The 19,969-nt window shown below is 31.2% G+C and overlaps 1 protein-coding gene across 7 annotated transcripts in view; it reads left to right on the plus strand.

Moving 5' to 3' along the window:
- The window catches only part of LOC110995367, a 49,532-nt gene that overhangs the window by 3,305 nt on the left and 26,258 nt on the right, over window positions 1–19,969 (plus strand). For 5 of the 7 annotated variants that reach the window (XR_006750610.1, XM_045630986.1, XM_045630989.1 and 2 more), the window contains exon 2: window positions 2,846–2,975. Coding sequence is in view for 4 of the 7 variants with exons in the window: in XM_045630986.1 (XP_045486942.1) it covers window positions 2,896–2,975 (80 nt within the window). In the remaining 3 variants the exon portion in view is untranslated. Of the gene's footprint in view, window positions 1–2,845; window positions 2,976–9,142; window positions 9,232–9,273; window positions 9,484–19,969 lie in introns of those variants that run through there. The other 2 variants (XM_022262494.2, XM_022262493.2) reach the window with 2 other exon arrangements.

A 19,969-nucleotide genomic window follows, 5' to 3' on the forward strand; every position in this document is an offset into this window, starting at 1 on the left:
ATAGTAATATGAATCTGAATAAGAATGTTAAGATTAAAAACCTTTAAAAAAATATATTTTATTTATTTATTTATATTGTACTCCTACAGCTAACACAAAATACATATAATAACAAACAAATACACCGATAACATAGCCACAAACGGAATACAAAATTTAAAAAAAAAAAATTATAAAAAAAACTTGGGTGCTTCAAAACTTGCAAGAAGTAAAAATTACGTATTTTTTGATACACGGTAGTAAATACTAATATGACATTTTTTTTAAATTTTAAACTGTATGTTACCAATATTAAGCTGTCTACATTTTCACGAACTCGGTTATAGGTCTGCCTTAAGCTCTAAGCAGAAAGCTCTGTCTGAGTATAGGAGGATAATAAGGATGATCCGTTAATGTGCGAACAAATGAAGCCGCAGGCTAAAGAAAAGGTCAGATATTCATATATTTATTCAGCTTCGCTTTCCCTTGGGATCTTTAATAGGGTTGCCTCGTATAACTGAAAAAAGTGACTTATTTAGAGTATAGCTACTTTTAATAACTATCGCAAATTAGCGAGGTAACGCTTCCAGCATTAAACATCACTGCCATAGGAACCAAACATTTTAAATTTGTTATAGTTTCCTATTTTATTTTTATTATGTAGGTTGAATTGTTCAAAAGAAGAATTTCTGTTTCACATATTAGCTAGAATTAATGTTGTTACAAGGCGCTATATAGTTTTAAAGCGTGTGCATGTCTTAATTTTCATACGACAAATTTGCTAATAATGTATTTGCATAAGGGGCAGAACTTTTACAGTAACTATATACTTAGTGTATTTTAATAACAAGTGATTTATTACACCATCCGGAAATATGACTTCAAAATCAAATAAAGAATTAACCCAGTATGTGTGACAAATGACATTTGACAACCCTAGTATCAGCTCAACTGAAAGAATACATTAATATTGAATACACAATTTTGTCATGTTCATTCGGAAGCCTTCAAGATTTCATGAAATAAGACAGACGAATATTCTACATTTTACATTTATAACTTGCTGTTTTACAGCGAATTTTGAGGTTTACGGGCTCGTCCTTGTTTAAAAATCTATTGATATGAAAATTTGAATGTTCTAACCAATCCACATTTATTGGTTAGGTTTGTGGTTAAAAGGGTGATGGGCTATCATCAAGTTTACTATCTGTTACTTTATACTATCATAATTTTATTTCCCTAAATTGGAAGGGTCTAAGAAGACCAATTATAACTGCTCTTTACAGTTGTGAGGCTTAATAACTGCACAATAATGATTTAAATTTGCGGCTCATGCGAATATGGGATATAGAATTTCTTTACTTTATAATATGTTCTAGTTAATATATAATAATAATGTATATATTTCTGTTATGGAAATTATATTATACAAATGCACAATTTTGATTTATCTTTAAGCTAAAACAATGGCTGTAGGTATAATTGTATTTAAGTAGGCTTCTCTTAGCTAGGTCTTAGAAGCGCCATGTCTAACAAAATCGCTGTTACTCTTTCGTGCTATAATTTTATTTTGGTGAATAATTAATGAGTTATACTAAAATTAGACAGAATTTAGATTAGAATTAGACCGCACAATATTCATGTCCGATTCCTGCACAAATCGACTAAGAAATAACATCTATGTGAATCTAAAATTAATTTTCTTATAGTAGAGCGTGCAAATGAGGCATGCCTAGTAAATCAATACTGGTCATTTGCTCTAGTTCTAGTAGGTCATGCTTTACAAACAATTAATTTAATATGTTGATATTGAATATCCGCAGTATTATGAAAACATTGACTAACTTTAGTTTGCAAATACAACAAGGGCTCACAGGCTGCGAAAAATGACCACTCTATACAACATATTTAAACCATAGAGCATAATTTAAGCGTATAGACCGAAAATATGAGACTGATTATTAAAGATTTATGTTGACGTACAATCATGAATAAAAAACTATACAAGTAACAATTAAATTATTTGTTCATGCATAACATTTTGATTAATAATTAACTTTCACTTTTAAGTCGTTTACGATTCAAAACAAATTAAAGACTTCCGTATAACGTGAATCAATTGTTGAAAATAAGATTCAACGTAACCTAACGTCTAATATATTCGATTTAAATTTTGATGAATTTTATTTGCAAATGACAAAAGAGGTTTTGAAGTCTTTTTATTCCAAAACAAAGGTAATTAATTGACTTTGTCTAATCGGCTATAGTAAAGTTTAAAAAAATTTTTACTAGAATGCTACAGTTAGGGAGCTGGTGAGCATTTGGGTATATGATTTGCACAAGTTTCACATCGAAGTGGATTGCAGTTTCCGTCAGTACGAATTGATTTGGTCCAGTCAATTATGATCCTATGTCGCTGTTTTCGCGTTACAGCCGATTGAAGTTGCTTAAAAAAGGGGAATGTTAAATGATTTGCACTTGTATGTCTCTAGGGTTCATGGTCACAATCATTTTGGAAACGAAGAAAATGAAGAGGTAGACATTCAGGGCTCTACCATGGGACGGAGAAGTAAAAATCTCAAAAAAGAAAACTTCCTACTTAGTAATTTGCACACATTCTTATCCCTGAGTAAAAAATATTTATTTCCATAATACACATTATTAAGAATATTGTGGCAATATGCAGTCCTTTAGCGGTTGATATTTGTCAAAGTCATACTTTGGTCATACTAAAGCAGAAAGGACATTTTGAAAATGTGGACTAAACCCTCGCTTAAGGCATTCATTACACTACGGATTAAAACATAGTACTATTAAAAGAGTTGAGAACTTTTTAATCTTTACCCTATTTTCCACTTGGTTACAGGTGTTTTTTGTATGGCGTAACGTGTGTGCAAACAGAAAAACATAGATAAGATGGCGGCGGCACCGGCTTCCTGTATGAGCACTGAAAATGGTTGCGTCATGTTTGACTGTCTCGTGCACTTGTGGGAATGGTAAGTAAATTAGGATTATAAATGCTTAGGACATAAATTACATTAAATACAATAAAAATCATGTTAATATTTTTCTTCTATATACCTATGTGTATGTACAAATTTATATATTTTTACTAAGGCAGTGTAAGGCCTAGTAGTTAAAGCATGGTGGTAGGTACTAACTCTCCACTTAATATAATTTTTTCTTTACAATAAACGTTTTATTTAAAGTTTCATTAGGTACGTCACACTTAGGGGAGTTCGTTTTACAACAGTTGTCTAGTCTTTAAATAAAAACAAGATTTAAAGATTACGAAACGAATAAATTGTGCAGCTGTTTTACAACGAGCGAGTAAATTAGTTTAATTTGTATTTTTTGAACTTGTAACATTCGTAAAACGTTTTAATATAAATGGAATAAACTGCAATTCTCTTTTTATGGGTCAGGGGGCAAATGACCTGGCGTATCTGTTAAGAAGTTACATAAAGAAGTGCCCATGGACAACTATAGCTAAGAGATCTTTGGGTGTTGTGTGAGTGTTAGAGAATGGTAAATCTTCATGAAGATTGATTTTTGTTTAATCACCATTAAAAGACATTGAGATACACATATTTATTTATATTATATGCTTTCTAAAAAGTCAAAGTATTAGTGTATCTATACAAAAAGCTGGTAATATTTTTATTTGGTGCTATGTATTTGTTTTCTTTATAGATTGAAATCCTCTAGAAAATGTTGTAAGTACATTAGAAAACCTAGTAAAGCAATAGCTCTATTTATCAACTGGATCACATATTCAGGCTACGTGAAGCAAGCTGTGGTTATTGTGGTTACAAACTCAAAGCGAAGTAGGCACATTGTCATTCCAGGCTCTTGTTACTGCAGCATTAAGGATGCAGATACTCAACGACGCTTTCAATCAAACAGCTATGCTTTGTTCGGCAGGGTTGCTAGATGTAAAGTTGGAAATTCCTACAATAGTATTATTTATCATTGAAAAGTCTTTGCAAACCTTATTAAGAGGACTCCATGTGATAAGTTTTAGTAGTGTAGTTTCGATTGATTAGTTGTCGAAAGTAATAAAGGAGTACTGAAAGTCTAAGATTTACCGAATAGGAATTTGAAATTAGACTTATTTTTAGAATATTTTATTCATATAAGACTATATTATATAGCCGCGAGGGAAGTTACCATATTGAAGTCATGACTGTAAAACAATAGATTGCGTAATAGCATACATATATGTATCTATTCCAATAACGCGGATTATATTTTTATTCTTTGAATGAATCTTGCCTCTACGCCGTTGCCTTTGTGTATCCACAAATATAAATAGTTATAAGTAGATAGTGCAATTCTAAAAACGGTTAGGAGGAATAGTGGGGCGCGTCTTCGTGGATTGTACTATCAAGATTGATCTATACAGACTGTTCATTTTTTATATTCCTACATGGGTTACTGATTTTAACAGACCACAAGTAGTATATAACTTAATTAATTTAAAACATACGTTACATTAAATTATAAATTGGAAGGGATAAGTTATTATTTAACATCCCTAGAATTCGAGATACATTACAACTTTACGATGGTAACCCTACTCCCAAGTGACGTAAGATTGCATCGGCGGGAACGATCGCCTACAAAGGGATATCCAACGTGCGCTGTCTAGTATCATTTAATTTGACACCTGTTTGCTCATCAAAAGAATGAACAAAGTCGTGGGAACTGGGCCTGCGGGTGTCTTTATTTTTATAACGTTTGTTTAATTTACAGAGCACTTTTTTAGTTTAGTATAATGCAAATGATATTATGTAGACAGATTACTTAAATAGCCTAAAATTAACGACTTAATCGTTCATTTTAAAAGTTTGTGTAATACTTATGCGAATGAACATCTTCGTCATTTCCAATTTTGGAAGACTGAATTTGCTCGATATTGCTCGTGCCGATGACAATAGATTTTCGTTCACGGCTCAGAACAGAAATTGCATCATACAGTTGACAATGAAACTTGTCTCATATTGTTTTTTTAGTGTTTTATGCTGTAATTTACAAATCCCATTTGTTTTTAGTTAACTAGTTTTTTGCCTGACTCTGTGATGGAAATAATAAAGCGTTTATTATTCAAAGGCTTCATAGCACTTATAAAATAAAAACATCGGCGTTTGAGGGAATGTTTAAAGCGTAAAAGGTGCATTGATGCATGGTTGGGGATAAACCTACGAGGGATGAGACTTGCAAGCTGAAGCCACTAGGCCAACTCTGCTCTTCATAGTACTTACTCATATTAGTGAAACCTATTGTGGATACATCCAATGTGTTTATTTTATGTTTTATTTTTAACTTTATCTTTATTGTAAAGATGTATCTGTTTTATTTCCAAATAAATAAATAAATAAAAACTGAATCTTATATTGAAGTTACTCTTGAGCCGTATTGTTTACCACTTAAACTGTTCAACATGTATGGACGAATTCAGTAAATGCACGTAACTTGGCAAGATTTTGAATAGTGTTCTTTTCTAGAAGTACATAAACTTCTTGCGTGTCGGGAATTAGGGTGAAATTTAAATAGGAGACTTACTATGATAATGATTAAACGAATAATGAAGCGAACTATGATTCGCGTATGTCAAAATCCAATTAATTTTTGACGTAGATTTAGACGTAGACGTTGATCAAGCGATAAGTCTGTCTTTAGCTTTAGCTTGTAGATAAGTGATCTCCATTCTCAAAAGTTTTTTAGTTAAAGTTAAACGACTCCAGAGGACTTTTCTGCCGGGAAAAGTACCATAGACGTTGGTCCACTTTGATTATTTTGGTAACCTGTAACAGTTAAACGAATAAGCCACAACAGTTTGAAGCTATATTGGATTACATAAATTGTGTTATATGGATTGGATAGTTAACACCTTTTGAGTTTTGACCAAATGCAATTAGAGTAAGATAGTTTAGTAACAAAAATATTTTTATAGGTATCTAAGAAACTCCAAAAAATGTATCCAAAAAAATATGTTTGAGTCACGTTCTATCTAGATAAAATGCGATGTCGGAGCACTGTGTCCTTTGCCCCACCTAGGGGATGTAGCTCAATTAACTCATGTGAAAAATCTATTTATAAATTGAAATCTGATAAAATATTGCTTCGGTAATAATTTAAAACTTAAAACAAACAGATTTTTTTTATTTCTTTATTTAACAAAATAATATAATATAATCACTAAGTATACGTTACATTAGAAACCCGTATTTACGATAACCGTACGGTTTATAATTTATATTGATGTAACTATAGCAGTCTTAAATGATATAAAGCTATGTCCCAAAATCTCCAGCTATTATTACAGATTTCAATAGATTTGTTAGTAAATTAATAACTATAGATAAAGGATTAGCTATCATGTCTCTATCATACACGTAACGTTAGAAAAAGTAACAAAATATGTAATATATTTTAAAGAACATGTTGTTACTAAGTTACTACTTACTAAGTACAATGTTCCTACCCATTCTCATAACAAGACACAGGCTGCAGGCATATCCCTCTTTCAACAAAGCGTTGTACCTACCTACCGAGTTAAACGAGAGATTCCTTTCCATATCTCAGAGTTATGGCGTATTTTCTCTGACAAGGAATTGTGAACTAAGTGTATTACACTATGAACGACTTTATAAGGAATTGAATACGTTTATACTTCCTTCTCTACAATTTAATATGTAACTATAAGAAGAGTATCTTCGGATTTCTGAATACTTGGCTTCATCATAGATGTCTTTGTCTTACGAGGAATACGTTCCAATTTTAAACATATTCTTACCATGGATTTTAAAATATAGAAACTCTAAAAAAAGAATTTTATTTTGAGTTTTGTGCGTCAAGATTTGGAATCGCATCAACTCGTTTGGTATTTAGGTGACATCATTCATTAAACAATGAGTTCAGAATAGTATATATTAGGGCTAAATAAATTCAGTCGAGTTATTATAAGTTTTAAAGCTCTGTCGTTTCTGTTATGCTTTGATTAAGCTGAATAGATTTGGCAATCCATATATGGCACATTCAAATGTTATAAAATATATGTATTGGGCAGGTCAAACGTAGTAAAAACATTAAGGTGACATTGCGGACATACAACACAGTGTTATATGTTGCTCACATTAGCAGATTTCAACATACTTTAAAAAAGTGTTTTAAGTATGTTTTATATGACTGAAATAGAATTAGACTAAAAAAAATGGGTTTGAATACCCAAATTCAATCCTTTTCAGCCGTTGTAAATAAAGCCAGACATCTGAAAGGCAATTTTTTATTAAAATGCGAGCTGAATATTAGTACCAACTTCGCAGCAATAGATAGCGTTAATAACAACGTTTCAATAGACAAATTATAATATCAAATCTGTTAGGTGTTATCTATTGCCACCAAGTTTTACGTTGAGAACGACTACGGCACGGCTTTCAGCACTGAATATATCCGTCAATTTTTTAAAGTTTATTGCCCTCTGAGGTATCTTTGTATGCTTTCGAATAGAAGGCTATTAGAACGTATGACCAACGGATGACGAATCGGTCGTGATTGTTTTCTAAGTCATGTCCTACTGATGACAGCTATGGTCATTATTATTCAACGTAGCACGAAGTAAAGAGGTCAAGCGTCTTCGATTTCCAGCTTAAACAATTCAGAGCATGCGGTTACATATACTTATAGTTAACGTTCACCATATTATGTATTTACCCATGTACTGCAGTTTTATTAGTTAATTAATATAATACCAAAGACAAAGTAGTTAATATCAAAGAGTTATTCATATTTTTGTTATTTGTATTTGGTAAAACTTTGATAGATACACTACATTTTATATATTGTTTATTTCAAGACAAAGGTAAATTCGGGTTAAAGAAATTATTATTTTAAAAATAAAGTAAATAGAAAAGGCTTACGCAGACACTTCCGACTTCTTTTGAGTATTCTCTAAATTATGTCTGATTAACCAAATCTTACAAAAATTAAAGACTTTTTATGGGTGACATTGTATCATATTTTATATAAGTTTCGGATTATTTATTATGGTAATTGTACTTTATAGATTTATTTAAAAATCATGTATATGTTAAAACATTTGCATTTTATTCACGGCAATGCAATCGTTGTATTCCAGACTGTAATAAGTATGCCAATAGGAAAACAGCAAATTTTCACTTAATTTGGGAAACAAAGCGTGGTCTGTTGAACGTGATACGCCTAGCTAATTGGTAAAAGTACTTGTGAAACAATGAAAAACAAATAACAACTAGAAATTCACTAAATGACCGATTTAGAACAAAACGATTGTTGTTTTTGTTACCGTCATCTATCCTCTTAATATTATGTAACTAGAAAGTTTTTATATTTTTACTATCGAAGTATCTGTAAATCTATAGGCAATATTATTTGTATCTGTTCAAAAGAAGGATTTCAATAAACAGTGATATAATATATAAAAAGAATATAACTAACAATATTTATTATGATAATTAGATACATAACAAAGAATAAACAATTTTTATTTTATAACAATTTTAAGAGAGCCTCGTCACCATTATTCGTTTAATATTGTTATACCAGAACATCTTTATAAACTCTTTTTTGTTTTTTAACTTGAATAAAGGGGAAAAAATCTAAACTATAAATTAACACGAATAAAAAGTTATTAATAGACATATCTTCGAATTACAGACCTGTTATTAAACATATTTATACATTAAACATATATTAGTGACTTCGACCTCAAATGTTGTCTTTATGAATCATTGATTAAAAGTTTTTTAAAGACGATGACCTACGGGAAACCGTTAAAAGCCGTCATATTCAAATTGAATTTAAACGTTTTTATTGTAGCCCTTCACGCACCTATATCTATGTAGAACCTCCGCCTGAGGCTCTATCTTTTTCACTCCTCAGGAATTCAAATTACCTTTATCGGAACGTACTTATACAGGTAAAACCAGTATTATACTAAAAGGATGAGGAGGTGTTGTGTATCTTACATATTTATGGAAAGAGAAGACACTTTCAATTAGCTGCATTATAGACTTACCTCGTGCACTGGTGATGACGTATTAGCTATCTCATCTTAACGTAAAAGGTAGTGTATAATGCTATCACTTTTTCTCCTCCCACACTGGTGTCCTACATAGTTGTGTGCGTGTAGCATGTTGGTAAGCCACTACTACATCAGTATTCAGTCGACAACGAACGGTCGTTTGCGTTTATGAAGCAATGTTTAATTCTGTAAATAATTCTATATTCTAATTTGTTTGTAATTTAATTAAAATGATAACAATCTTAATATTTTCAAACGTTAAATTTAACGTCCAAATTTAAATATCTTAAAAGTGTTAAAATTTTATAATAATAAAAATAATAGATATATAAAAAAAGTAACAAAAGGTTCGTGTTTTGTGTAAAGTGTATTGTGATTCGGACGTGTTGCAGGATTAAATTGAGGCGGTCTAACAGAGGATTTGATGCCAGTGAATAAAGGTACGAGAAACCGGATATTATACTAGAGCTAGACACGACTAGTTTTACACTTAACTATGAGTACCCATACATTTATCATTAAATTCACCGAACTTTGAATAATAATAATCATATATATTTATTCTAAGCTTACGGTTATTATATTTGAGATAATTGAGGCGGTATTACCTTCATTTTGCATGCAACACGCAGGGTTGATTGACTTTGGGTGGTAAAAAGTTTGGGGCACGCCACTATGTCGAATAAAGCATCAACAGGTGTTTTAAAAACTCGTAAGTCGTAGGTGTTTGAGGTGCTTATCTGCACTTTTTAAACTAATTAGCTTGACTATTAAGATGTATATGTAAGATTGTAGACTGGTATATATAGCCCAAGCTCACGCTGCCAATATTCAGAAGAATCTGTTAATATATTTTATCTATCTATATAGCAAAGAAGAAAAACAGAACAAAATCTTTTTATTTTTGTGAGTAATGGCTATATTACCATAGATTAATATAGCCTAGACCTCTAAAGTCCTGTACAATACCTGAAAAAAAGGAAAACATAATATTTATAAACAAGAGTTCGTGTCCAATCATTATAAAATTTTACCATAATAATTACAAAATTTTTAAGAATGTTCAACGAGTTATTAAGAACACAATTAAAAAGCAATTTGAAACCCACATTATCGTTGTTACTTTATGTTGTGGTAATTTTTATAGCGGTCTCTAAATGCTTCGTAATACCTAGGTACCCCGAAGTTCTCAGCAGCAAAAGTTAGCAATAAATGCCAATAATCAGGGAAAATATTAGGATTGAACTTGGCACATACAATTATTTCTTAACGTTGAATAATATTTTTTTGATTTTTAAGCCTATATAACGGCAATACCGAAATTCTTATGCTTCAACAATATTGCTCGATAACACATACTTTTATCCTCTCAAAAGTCTCAACTACCTTTAATGAAAACGTCTACCTACGAGTCGAATTTTATTTTACAATACCAATACGTGAGTCATTAGACTAGCTATAGATTCAGATCCTGATTTCTCAGTTCCTATACAATGTGTCATCGACATTGCGGAATTTTGTACTCGAAAAACAGGTAGTCGAACTTCGAACCTTTTTATATGGAATTTTTGTCTGTGGTGGACGATGAATGACGAAAGCCGCCTCAGCACTTGTTGCATTGTACCCATGTCTTTTGTTTTCTATTCAGACTTAAAGTTGCCTGGAAAGTTTTGTCTATTATTATAGAGCGGGCAGCTTAGCCTGAGTAATTACAAGAGCTAGATAACAGATAAGTAACATGTTTCATAAAGTGTAGAGGAAATAGGGAACTGGTTTTGTATGAAACAGTTGGATTGGTGTTATAAAGATTATATTACCCTTTGTTTATGTACATATCTGTACTTTTGAGTGCATTGTTAGCAAGTTTAACTTATTTTGTAATACTATCTCGTCGTACAAGTTACGAAATTAAAATAACTTTACATTTGTCTATGAATCAAATTAGCAATACGTTTTATAGAAGTTGAATTTACCAAGTCCTTTTTTATGTATTAAGATTAAGCTACAATCTTTTTATTTAGCAATTTTAATAATTGTTGTTTTAGAATCTCGTCGTTTCAAAGTAATGTTCGCAATAATAATTGCGCAGTCTTAGGAGTTCGTCTTTATGTCGGTACGGTAAAGAAGCTAACACTTAATCCTCGTATATAGTTAAGTATATTGTTACTATGTTGGGCTTCAGTAATCTAGCCGTAACTGATAAAACCTATAAATACTCCTTAATATAATTAAAAGTAAACAATGTGCAGATGTAATATAAGTATAGGTTGATTACATATATCTGCATGTTATGATATTAGTTATAATCTTATTATGTGTGTTTATAAGCGAATTTAATAACATATTATAGCAAAACCAAACTGCCTTCTCATTTTTAAATACGACTTTGGCGCATCTAATGAAACTGACCCGCAAATTTGACGGAAATTATAACTCCTTATAAATCAGACATACATCTTTGCATTAATTTTTATTCCAATACTCACTATCTCACATTGGTTTTATATGAATAAAGGTATATTACATTGTAACATTAATAAACGTAACCACAACTTCACAAGTAATTACAATACTAGTAAACAAAAATGTAACCAAATGTAGGCTCGTTAAGTAGCACACTCACCTGTCGTTTTTTCATCACAAACAGGTTTTTGTACTACGAAATTGTGTTCCACGTACTAGTTGTGATGCAAAGGCAATGTGTTTGACATTTAACTAAAACGTGAAAGGATTTAAGGAATGCGAGATCGCTCAGGTATATCATACCTAAATATGTAAATATTTTATAATATTTTCTATATAAACAGTATTTACAATATTCTTAAACAAATAAGAATAATGTTAACTTTAATTCGCGCCTGTGTACTTGAACCCCACGGCTCAAGTGTTTCTAATTTGTGTTGGAAATAAATACCTATCAATGATTTGTTTTCTACATAATATAGTTATCATACTATACTACAATTATCCATCTTCTCGTAGATAATTTTGCATTAGCGAGGACGTACTAAATTCATTAGTTGTGCTTGCGATTTACACCATTGATTCGGTCGTAAAGTTGATGGTAGTCTTTCTTATAAAATTAACTATTAATGCCAAAAGAACTTTTGGATTTTGAACCTGTGATGTTAGAGATTAGTGCATAATAAAAGCCATTACATTTCGATAATAAGTTATTGGGAAGTAGGCAAGCCCTACCGTATCTATCATAATACTAATGAATAAATAGATAAATATTCTTACTACTATATTTTACTATGGAAATGTGTTAATGTGCTGAGTTTATTGGGATCGGCACACCTGTTTTAGAATTTAGAGCCTATCCTATCTCTAAAGTACAGTTACTCTGTTTACCCTCGCAGGTTTGTTTGAAGACAAACATGGGCGTGTTTGTCAGTGTGGGACTTTGAGGTCGTCAAAGTAAATTAAATGTTCTATTTTTGAGTTAAAATTTTCCCTTGACTGTAGAAGCGGAAGATAGTAAGCCTTTGAGTACTTAGAGCTCAAAGTAATATTTGACAGATTTTGATATGTCAAATATTACTTTATAGCTTATCTACAGCCTACTGTATAGCCTTTTATATGTAAACTTTTTTTTTAAATTTGTAGTTGATTGATTATTATATATTTACAAGTCGTCATGAAAACTGTAAACAACTGTAAAATGTATACAGTAGTACATAATTCATAAGCATTACGTTGTCAATACTACATTATGACTTTACTTTCATGACAGTTAAACTTATCGCTGTGGAGGAACCACAGTAAAAAAAACCCTCATTGTTGGAGGAAAATTGTTTTTAAATCGTTCACATAGTAAAGGCTTAATAAAGCTGTTGACGTGAAGGATCGTAGTTTTGTAGCAGAGATTAAAAATTCCAGTGTAAACGGCAAATTAATGTCTAACGGAAATTTCTCTATGGGAGAATGAACCCTTACAAACAAGAATAAAGGTTAAATTTGCATGTGTATGCGATGCTTTAGAATTTGCACGCTTAATAAAAATCTCAGTCCTGAAAACGATGTTTTTTAATAGAAATAAACCAATATTGAAATTGCAGTTCGAAGCTTTTGAATGCAAATCACTCGTAGAATTTTACACTTATTTCGTCTTATATTTTTCAGCCGTCGATCGAATGATTTTATATTTTTTTATCATTCTCATAAACATGAAAATCCAGGCGCTACAACGCTTAGTCTTTGCTTGCCAGATGCCATCTATGGTCAATGCATGTCAGTAGAAGAGAGTGAGTGTGAGCACATAGAAAGTCCATAGGTGTATAGCCGAGATTCGAACGACAGATTATAACAGATATAATCTTCTGTATTCCCGTGATCCACTAAAATGTCGTGTCAAGGACGCAATATTTCATTGCAAGCGTCATACAACCTGCAATGCGCCGATTTCTTGGCAACCTAATCCTTGTTTAAAATGTGCGCATTCCGTTGATTACGTAAATTGGTGAATTCGAAAAATTGATTTGCTAACTAGCTCAATACGATTAAGATAACCCAAAAAGGTATCTCATTTAATCTAGGTTAAGTATGTTTACGCGTTTATTCGTTATTTCACACTATTATTAAGCAATTTATTAATTCGACATAGGTTTGGGCCATATTAAATTAAATTATAGGTATTTAAGATGAACCAATTCCCACAAGTTTTATATTAATGTTTAGGCTCATTAAGTAGTCCCATGATTGGGCATTGGGCAGTGTTGTGCATTTGAGGTGCGACTCTCGTCCCGCAAGGTTAAAACCCCGGCTGTGCACCAATAGACTATCTATGTGCGCATATAACATTCGCTGGAACGGTGAAGGAAAATCGTGTGGAAACTGGTTTGCCTTAGATCAAAAAATTCGACACGCACAGGATTCTGATTACTTGCCTTATCTATATGAAGCGCAGGCCTCAAAAGGTTGTAGCGCCACTGATTTTTATTTTTTATGTTTCCTCCGTTTTGTATCACAAGTATTTATTTAAAATACTCATAAATATTAGTAACTATTGCTTATATATACATGCATAAATTAAAAAAAGTAAATAGTAGGTTTAGATAAAATTTTGTCCTTTGGACAAGGTGATAACGGGCGGGCTCATCTGGAGAATAAACGTGATAAAATAATCTTTAATAGTTTAAATAAAACGTATGTAGGTAACGATATATTATGGACTTAGGCTAGTTGACTGTACCTATATTTCGTTAAATTACTTATTTCCGGTTGTATAAAACAGCTTTTGTTTTTTACTTAGCGAAGTTCAAAGCCACAATAAAATTCATTTAAGTTTCACTTTCGCACCTACGTCCAAATAATGGAAGAGTATATGTTACACTTATGTACGTACATTACCGAGAGCGTACTAAGCACAATTATTTATTATACCTGAAAGAAGCAATGGATGATATACCTATATATATCTTGGTTACTGTTGTTCTACACAATGGACAGTAATGATATTAATTATCATAATTATAAGTAGTTTTAGGTGCAAATTATTATATCGTGGGAATGGAAAGTCAGTGTAGTATGACGATTATATGTTGCATGTTAATTTGGGAAATGGCAAAATAGTATAATTCTTTAGGTTTAAAGTTACTGTGTCGAAAAGATTATTTGCTTACTTATATTATAAAATAAAAAACTTTTTAAATAAAAAATAATTAAAAATCCCGTGAAAATACAGTTTAGATTTGTTATATATATATAAATTCAGTTCCTTTGATCGGAACACACATATACGGCCTCCTCAGCTTTTTCCAATTATCTCCATGGCATTTTTTCTCATTCGCTTCCTGCTAACAACTCTATATCTTCTATCCATCTGTTTTAAAGAGCTCTTTTCTCCTTCTTCCCCTTGGTCCTTTCCATATAGTTTTGTCTTTGGAGTCCACCTTTTATCTCTGTATCTTGCTATCGCCCATTGCCACTTCTGTTTTAGGGGGGTAGGGATATAAAAACCCTGTTTGAAAATTAACCATAACCTTATTAAGTAATAAAAAAATTGTCTACTTACATTTTTGTCAATATCTTAAGCTATAATAATTATTAATCTTAGTTTATATTATTTCTCAGTAAGCGAATTTTGTATGCAATTCTTATGAGAAGTAAAGTTATTCTTAAACTTATCATTATGATCTTTTTTATGATGACTAATACCACGTTGACAATTATTCATCATCACTTATCATAAAAAAATAATTTGAACAAATTCAAAGACTTGTGTAACAAAGTGTATAGTAATTAAAGTAATCATGTATTCAAATCTAAAAGAGGTAGGAAAAAACATCCTTAAAATTCCCTTTGGTCTAAACGGGGTTTTCATTATCCTAGTTATTGCAATAAGAAAAATCAGAATTCTCGGCAGCTTAGTTCCAACTTTATAATTACGCTTCTCGGAATTGAAGGATGTAATTTCTTTTTAAATTAATTTTTCTATTTGTGAAAACAAAACGTTGTTTGACGTTTACCGCGGGAATGTATTTGGTACCTGCATTGTGTCAAGGCTATTTTTATCGAGTTTACTTTCAAATACAAGTTAAATGACATAAATCTTGGTTTTTCACAGATAATTAAAGGCCGATATTTCGAAAGTGTTTTAAATAGAATGACTCGTAATAAATGTAAGCTAACATTCATATTTTATTCGTATAAGTGTTAATAATACTGTTCTGTTACAATTTATTTTTTTATAAAGCAAAATCCAAAGACAATTCATAAGATTTATGCAATACATACCACGTGTGTTCGAGCTCACCACACACATTCTTACTCAAAATAATTTTATCGTCAGAAAATTTGCAAATTATCTTAATTAAAAACAAAATTGGTTGACTCAAGGTTTTTGGCATGTGTCACAAGTAAAAATAAACTTCTGAAATTGCTCTCTTTATTTTAATTTATTGCACAATATGACCAGTGTTGTAGCTTCAACGTGCGACTCAAATGTCGTCGAAATCAGGCTGTGCATATATTTCCTGTATATGCGCATTTCTCATCCGCTCAAACTATCCAGGAAACTATTGTGGGAAAACCGGGATGCCTTAAACCCTAAATGTCGATGACGAGTTTTTTTATGTACTTAATAGGGGGGAAAACGAGCCTGCGGGACGCCAAATGGCAGTCGTCGCAAACCATAGACACCCATTTTTAGTGGGTGTCTTGCCGGCTTTTATGTGAGGAGTACGCTCGTATTTTGAATATAATAATAGGCAAATATTAGCAAATATGATCACGAAACAGATACAAAAATCTGAATCCTAAAATGTCCACTGTTTTTTATTGTACAATATGAAAACGGTACAAATATACGATAAAATATCAGGAGTAATTTTAATCTTAATCTAAATCTACTTACATTTGTAGTAATTACATAGGCCAAGTAGTTAATGTTCACTCAGTAACGTCGGTGAGAGGTATACATTGACAATTAGTTTCAGTGGAGCACGCGTGTCGTGAAATTATGATCGAGGCTCTGATACACAGAAAGCCGATTTGTGCCATGCTTGTGGACAATCGGTTCACCGCTTAGCTTATCGTGCGGATTTATCTACGGAGGTCGGAGAATGTACTTTAATTTCTCACATACTTCCGTCTTTGTAAATGTGTTTTCAGAAACACATATCTTCATCTACGGTTTGACGGAAGTAACTAAATTTAATATTGGCCTAAAGATATTAAACTACGTAACATATAGTTTATACATTAGCCTCTTTGAAATGTATCTTCAGAAACACGATTCACAGCGAAGGAAGTGCAAAATGAAATATATTTGGGTTAGCGTACAAAATGTTTGGAGTAGTAGAAAAAATACTCAGACGAAATAGGTAAATTTAATAGTGGCAGTTGAAACGTATAATTTATCGGAATTGAAATAGATGAACATAAATATCTTCCGCCCGCATCAAGCTTTCTGAATCTACTTTTCGGCCTAATAAATTATTTCATTAGCTTCGATCTTTGCAGACAAATATATTCAAATCAATTGCGTTTGTCGTGACAGATGGTAAATATATGATAATAGGTTGTTTAAAAAACTACAGCCGTAATCAGGCGTCTGTTTTTTTAAATAGAATAAACTAAATAAGTACATATATCTAAGAGGCGATGAAATGCAATCAGGCCTCTCATTAGAACTATGGTGAATATAATTTTAAAACTTTAGTTAGTTAATTTATTCTAAATAATATCAATACTCTAAGAAATATCTACATGAAAATATTCCAAAAAGCGTTGTTAATTACCGTGCGTGCGTAAACTATTAATTATACAAAGTACAATCACCCATGCGTGAGATTAGGTATCTTATATAACATTTAAGTCGCAATAACATTTATTGTTTAAATTATGCAATCACCAATTATATGACATCCACCGAATATTCTAAAGGGATCATTGTTTCACTATTTAAATGATTATTAGTTTGATTACTTAACTAAAATCTAGGTTTGATTTGAAATATTTTTTGTCCTTATTTACACAAGCACGGCTTGATTATTAAATGTCAAATTCAAATCTTGTTAAATGTATAGTGTTATAAAGGCTCACGGTTAGGGCTGGTAGTTCAAATATAATATCGCATTGTTAAGAAAACTTTTCAAGAAAATAATTACTACTTCTTATCGCTACTATTGTGATCATCATTGCATTTAATTGTCAATTAAATTTCAATTCATATTAGTAACGCGAAAATGAACACAATGTGGTGTATAGCGAACACGTTTAAATTACGTGCTTAATCATAATTCTTGCTTATCATATTATTACTGAGCACTTTATATAATATAATAGCAATGGAAAATATAAAAAAAATAACATTATTTTAAGATGAAAGTCTATTTTTTTTTAATTTTAAATTATAATTTTGTAATGTAAATGTTGTTATACATTGTCATGTAATTAGTTTTTGTTTACTAGGGTTGCCTAGAAGAGATCGCTTGTTAGCGATAAGGCCGCCCGTTGTTTTCTAATGTTATCTGACTATAAATGTTCTATTGATGCAAGAAGGTTTTAATAAATAAATAAATAAGTATAGAGTTTCCTGGGTTTCCTGGGTTAGATTCAGGGGCGCATGCGCCTCTGTGAATTCTTAGGTGTTCAGACTAGGAGTCTTAAACCGTTGCATCGTCAACAAAACATAATTACATACGCCTTGATATTAAAAATAAAACAGTACAAAAATAGGATATTGACAATATTATTGAAATACTTGGAAATGTTTGTATATATACAGATGATGTCATAAACAGGTTGCAAATATGCATAAACCTACGCATTGCTCAAGATTGAATATTTTATTGTGACTATAAAAAATATTACTCATATAATATATGTAACACATAAATTACAAATGAGCTTTACATATCTGAAAAGAAATAAATTATTCATACGGCTTTTTAAGTCTTAAAAATTATGTTAAATGCTTTGCGGGTATCCATTTAGAAAGAACCATAAATTTTCCGAATTTATTTTTATACTAAACTTCATCATATTATACAAATTTCATTAACACTCCCATAATACTCATTTTACTAATAATATGTAAGATTTTACTGAAATTAATACGTAGTATGTAGGCTTCGGTAATGAAAGCTATTGTTCACTTTTAATCAGTGTATCCATGCATATTTGCATACCAGGTGCCTCGGTATTAATTCAGACTGTACATTTTAATGAGTCTACTTCCATTTAATGCAAATTTTACTTATCTTCACGGTACAGTGTGAGTTAAGAATTTATTTATAAACACTGAAATTAAAAGAAAATACTTTTTAACGGATTGTATTATTAGAGAAATAACAGAGGACACCGTGAATCATTTTTGCAAAACCCTTCATCTTTTAGTTGATACTCCAGATAAATAAATACAGATAATATAACTTTTTCTACGGCTGTGATACTTTTTGACATTCAACACCCTTTGTCTTCAGTCACCGTGACCACGCACGCTGTAAAGCACGCGAAACGTCGGGAAATAATTAAAATTATGTTAAATAATTATAAGTTTATATTAAGATAGCTTAAATCCGTTAAAAAAGTGTTTTCTTTAAATGTGTACAAGTAAAAGACTATACTACTTAACATAAGTAAAATACTATACTATGAATACTGAGTATGGTTGTGTCTACTTTCCTGGCTTTAATCATGTACGCTTATGCTATGCTTACGGCTCAAGGGGTTAGTATAAAACGAAACTCAAATCGATGCCATGTTTCGTTTGACTGTGATTGGTCAACAGCATTTAGCAGATTTGTCAGCAGCACAAATAACATTCGCGAGTCGATCATTCTTACCGTTTGACAAATGACAATAGTTTCTATTTAAATACCCGCTTAGGTGTTAATTATTTTATTATATTGTTGTTATTACTATTTATACGAGACATATTTGAACAAAAATTTGTATTTTCTTATTAGCTGTTACAGTTACTCCGATGAATCATCGGTCATTACGGGATTACGGTTTTTCTTCTTTATAAACCATGAATTTTCTATTATAGACTTGTGTCTGACCCCATCTGCTAACTAACAAAAACATATTAAGTTTTTTTTAATATATACAAGTGTATACATATATAAGATTCAAGTGATTCACAGTCGAAAATTAATTTATATTAGACCGTATACCAGTGTTTATGCTTTATAATGTACGTAAATATATTATTCATTTAAAAGAAAAAAGTTCATGTAAACCGAGTATTGTCAAAGTAATTAAAATTCTGTTGACAACAGTTGAATACAAGAACTGAGATAGCTTTGAAATCGTTTTGATTGCCATGTTAGTCTCTTTCGTGTTGGTTTCGTGCAAAGGTTAAAAAAACGTTAGTATTTTGACAATATTTTTCGGCCTTATGCCACTATTATAGTAGACTGAAAAACATTCAGTAACCAAAATGCATACAGTATATATAACAAACAACATTTTAAT

This window comes from Pieris rapae, chromosome 14 (assembly GCF_905147795.1).
Source record: "Pieris rapae chromosome 14, ilPieRapa1.1, whole genome shotgun sequence".
NCBI lineage: Eukaryota > Metazoa > Arthropoda > Insecta > Lepidoptera > Pieridae > Pieris > Pieris rapae.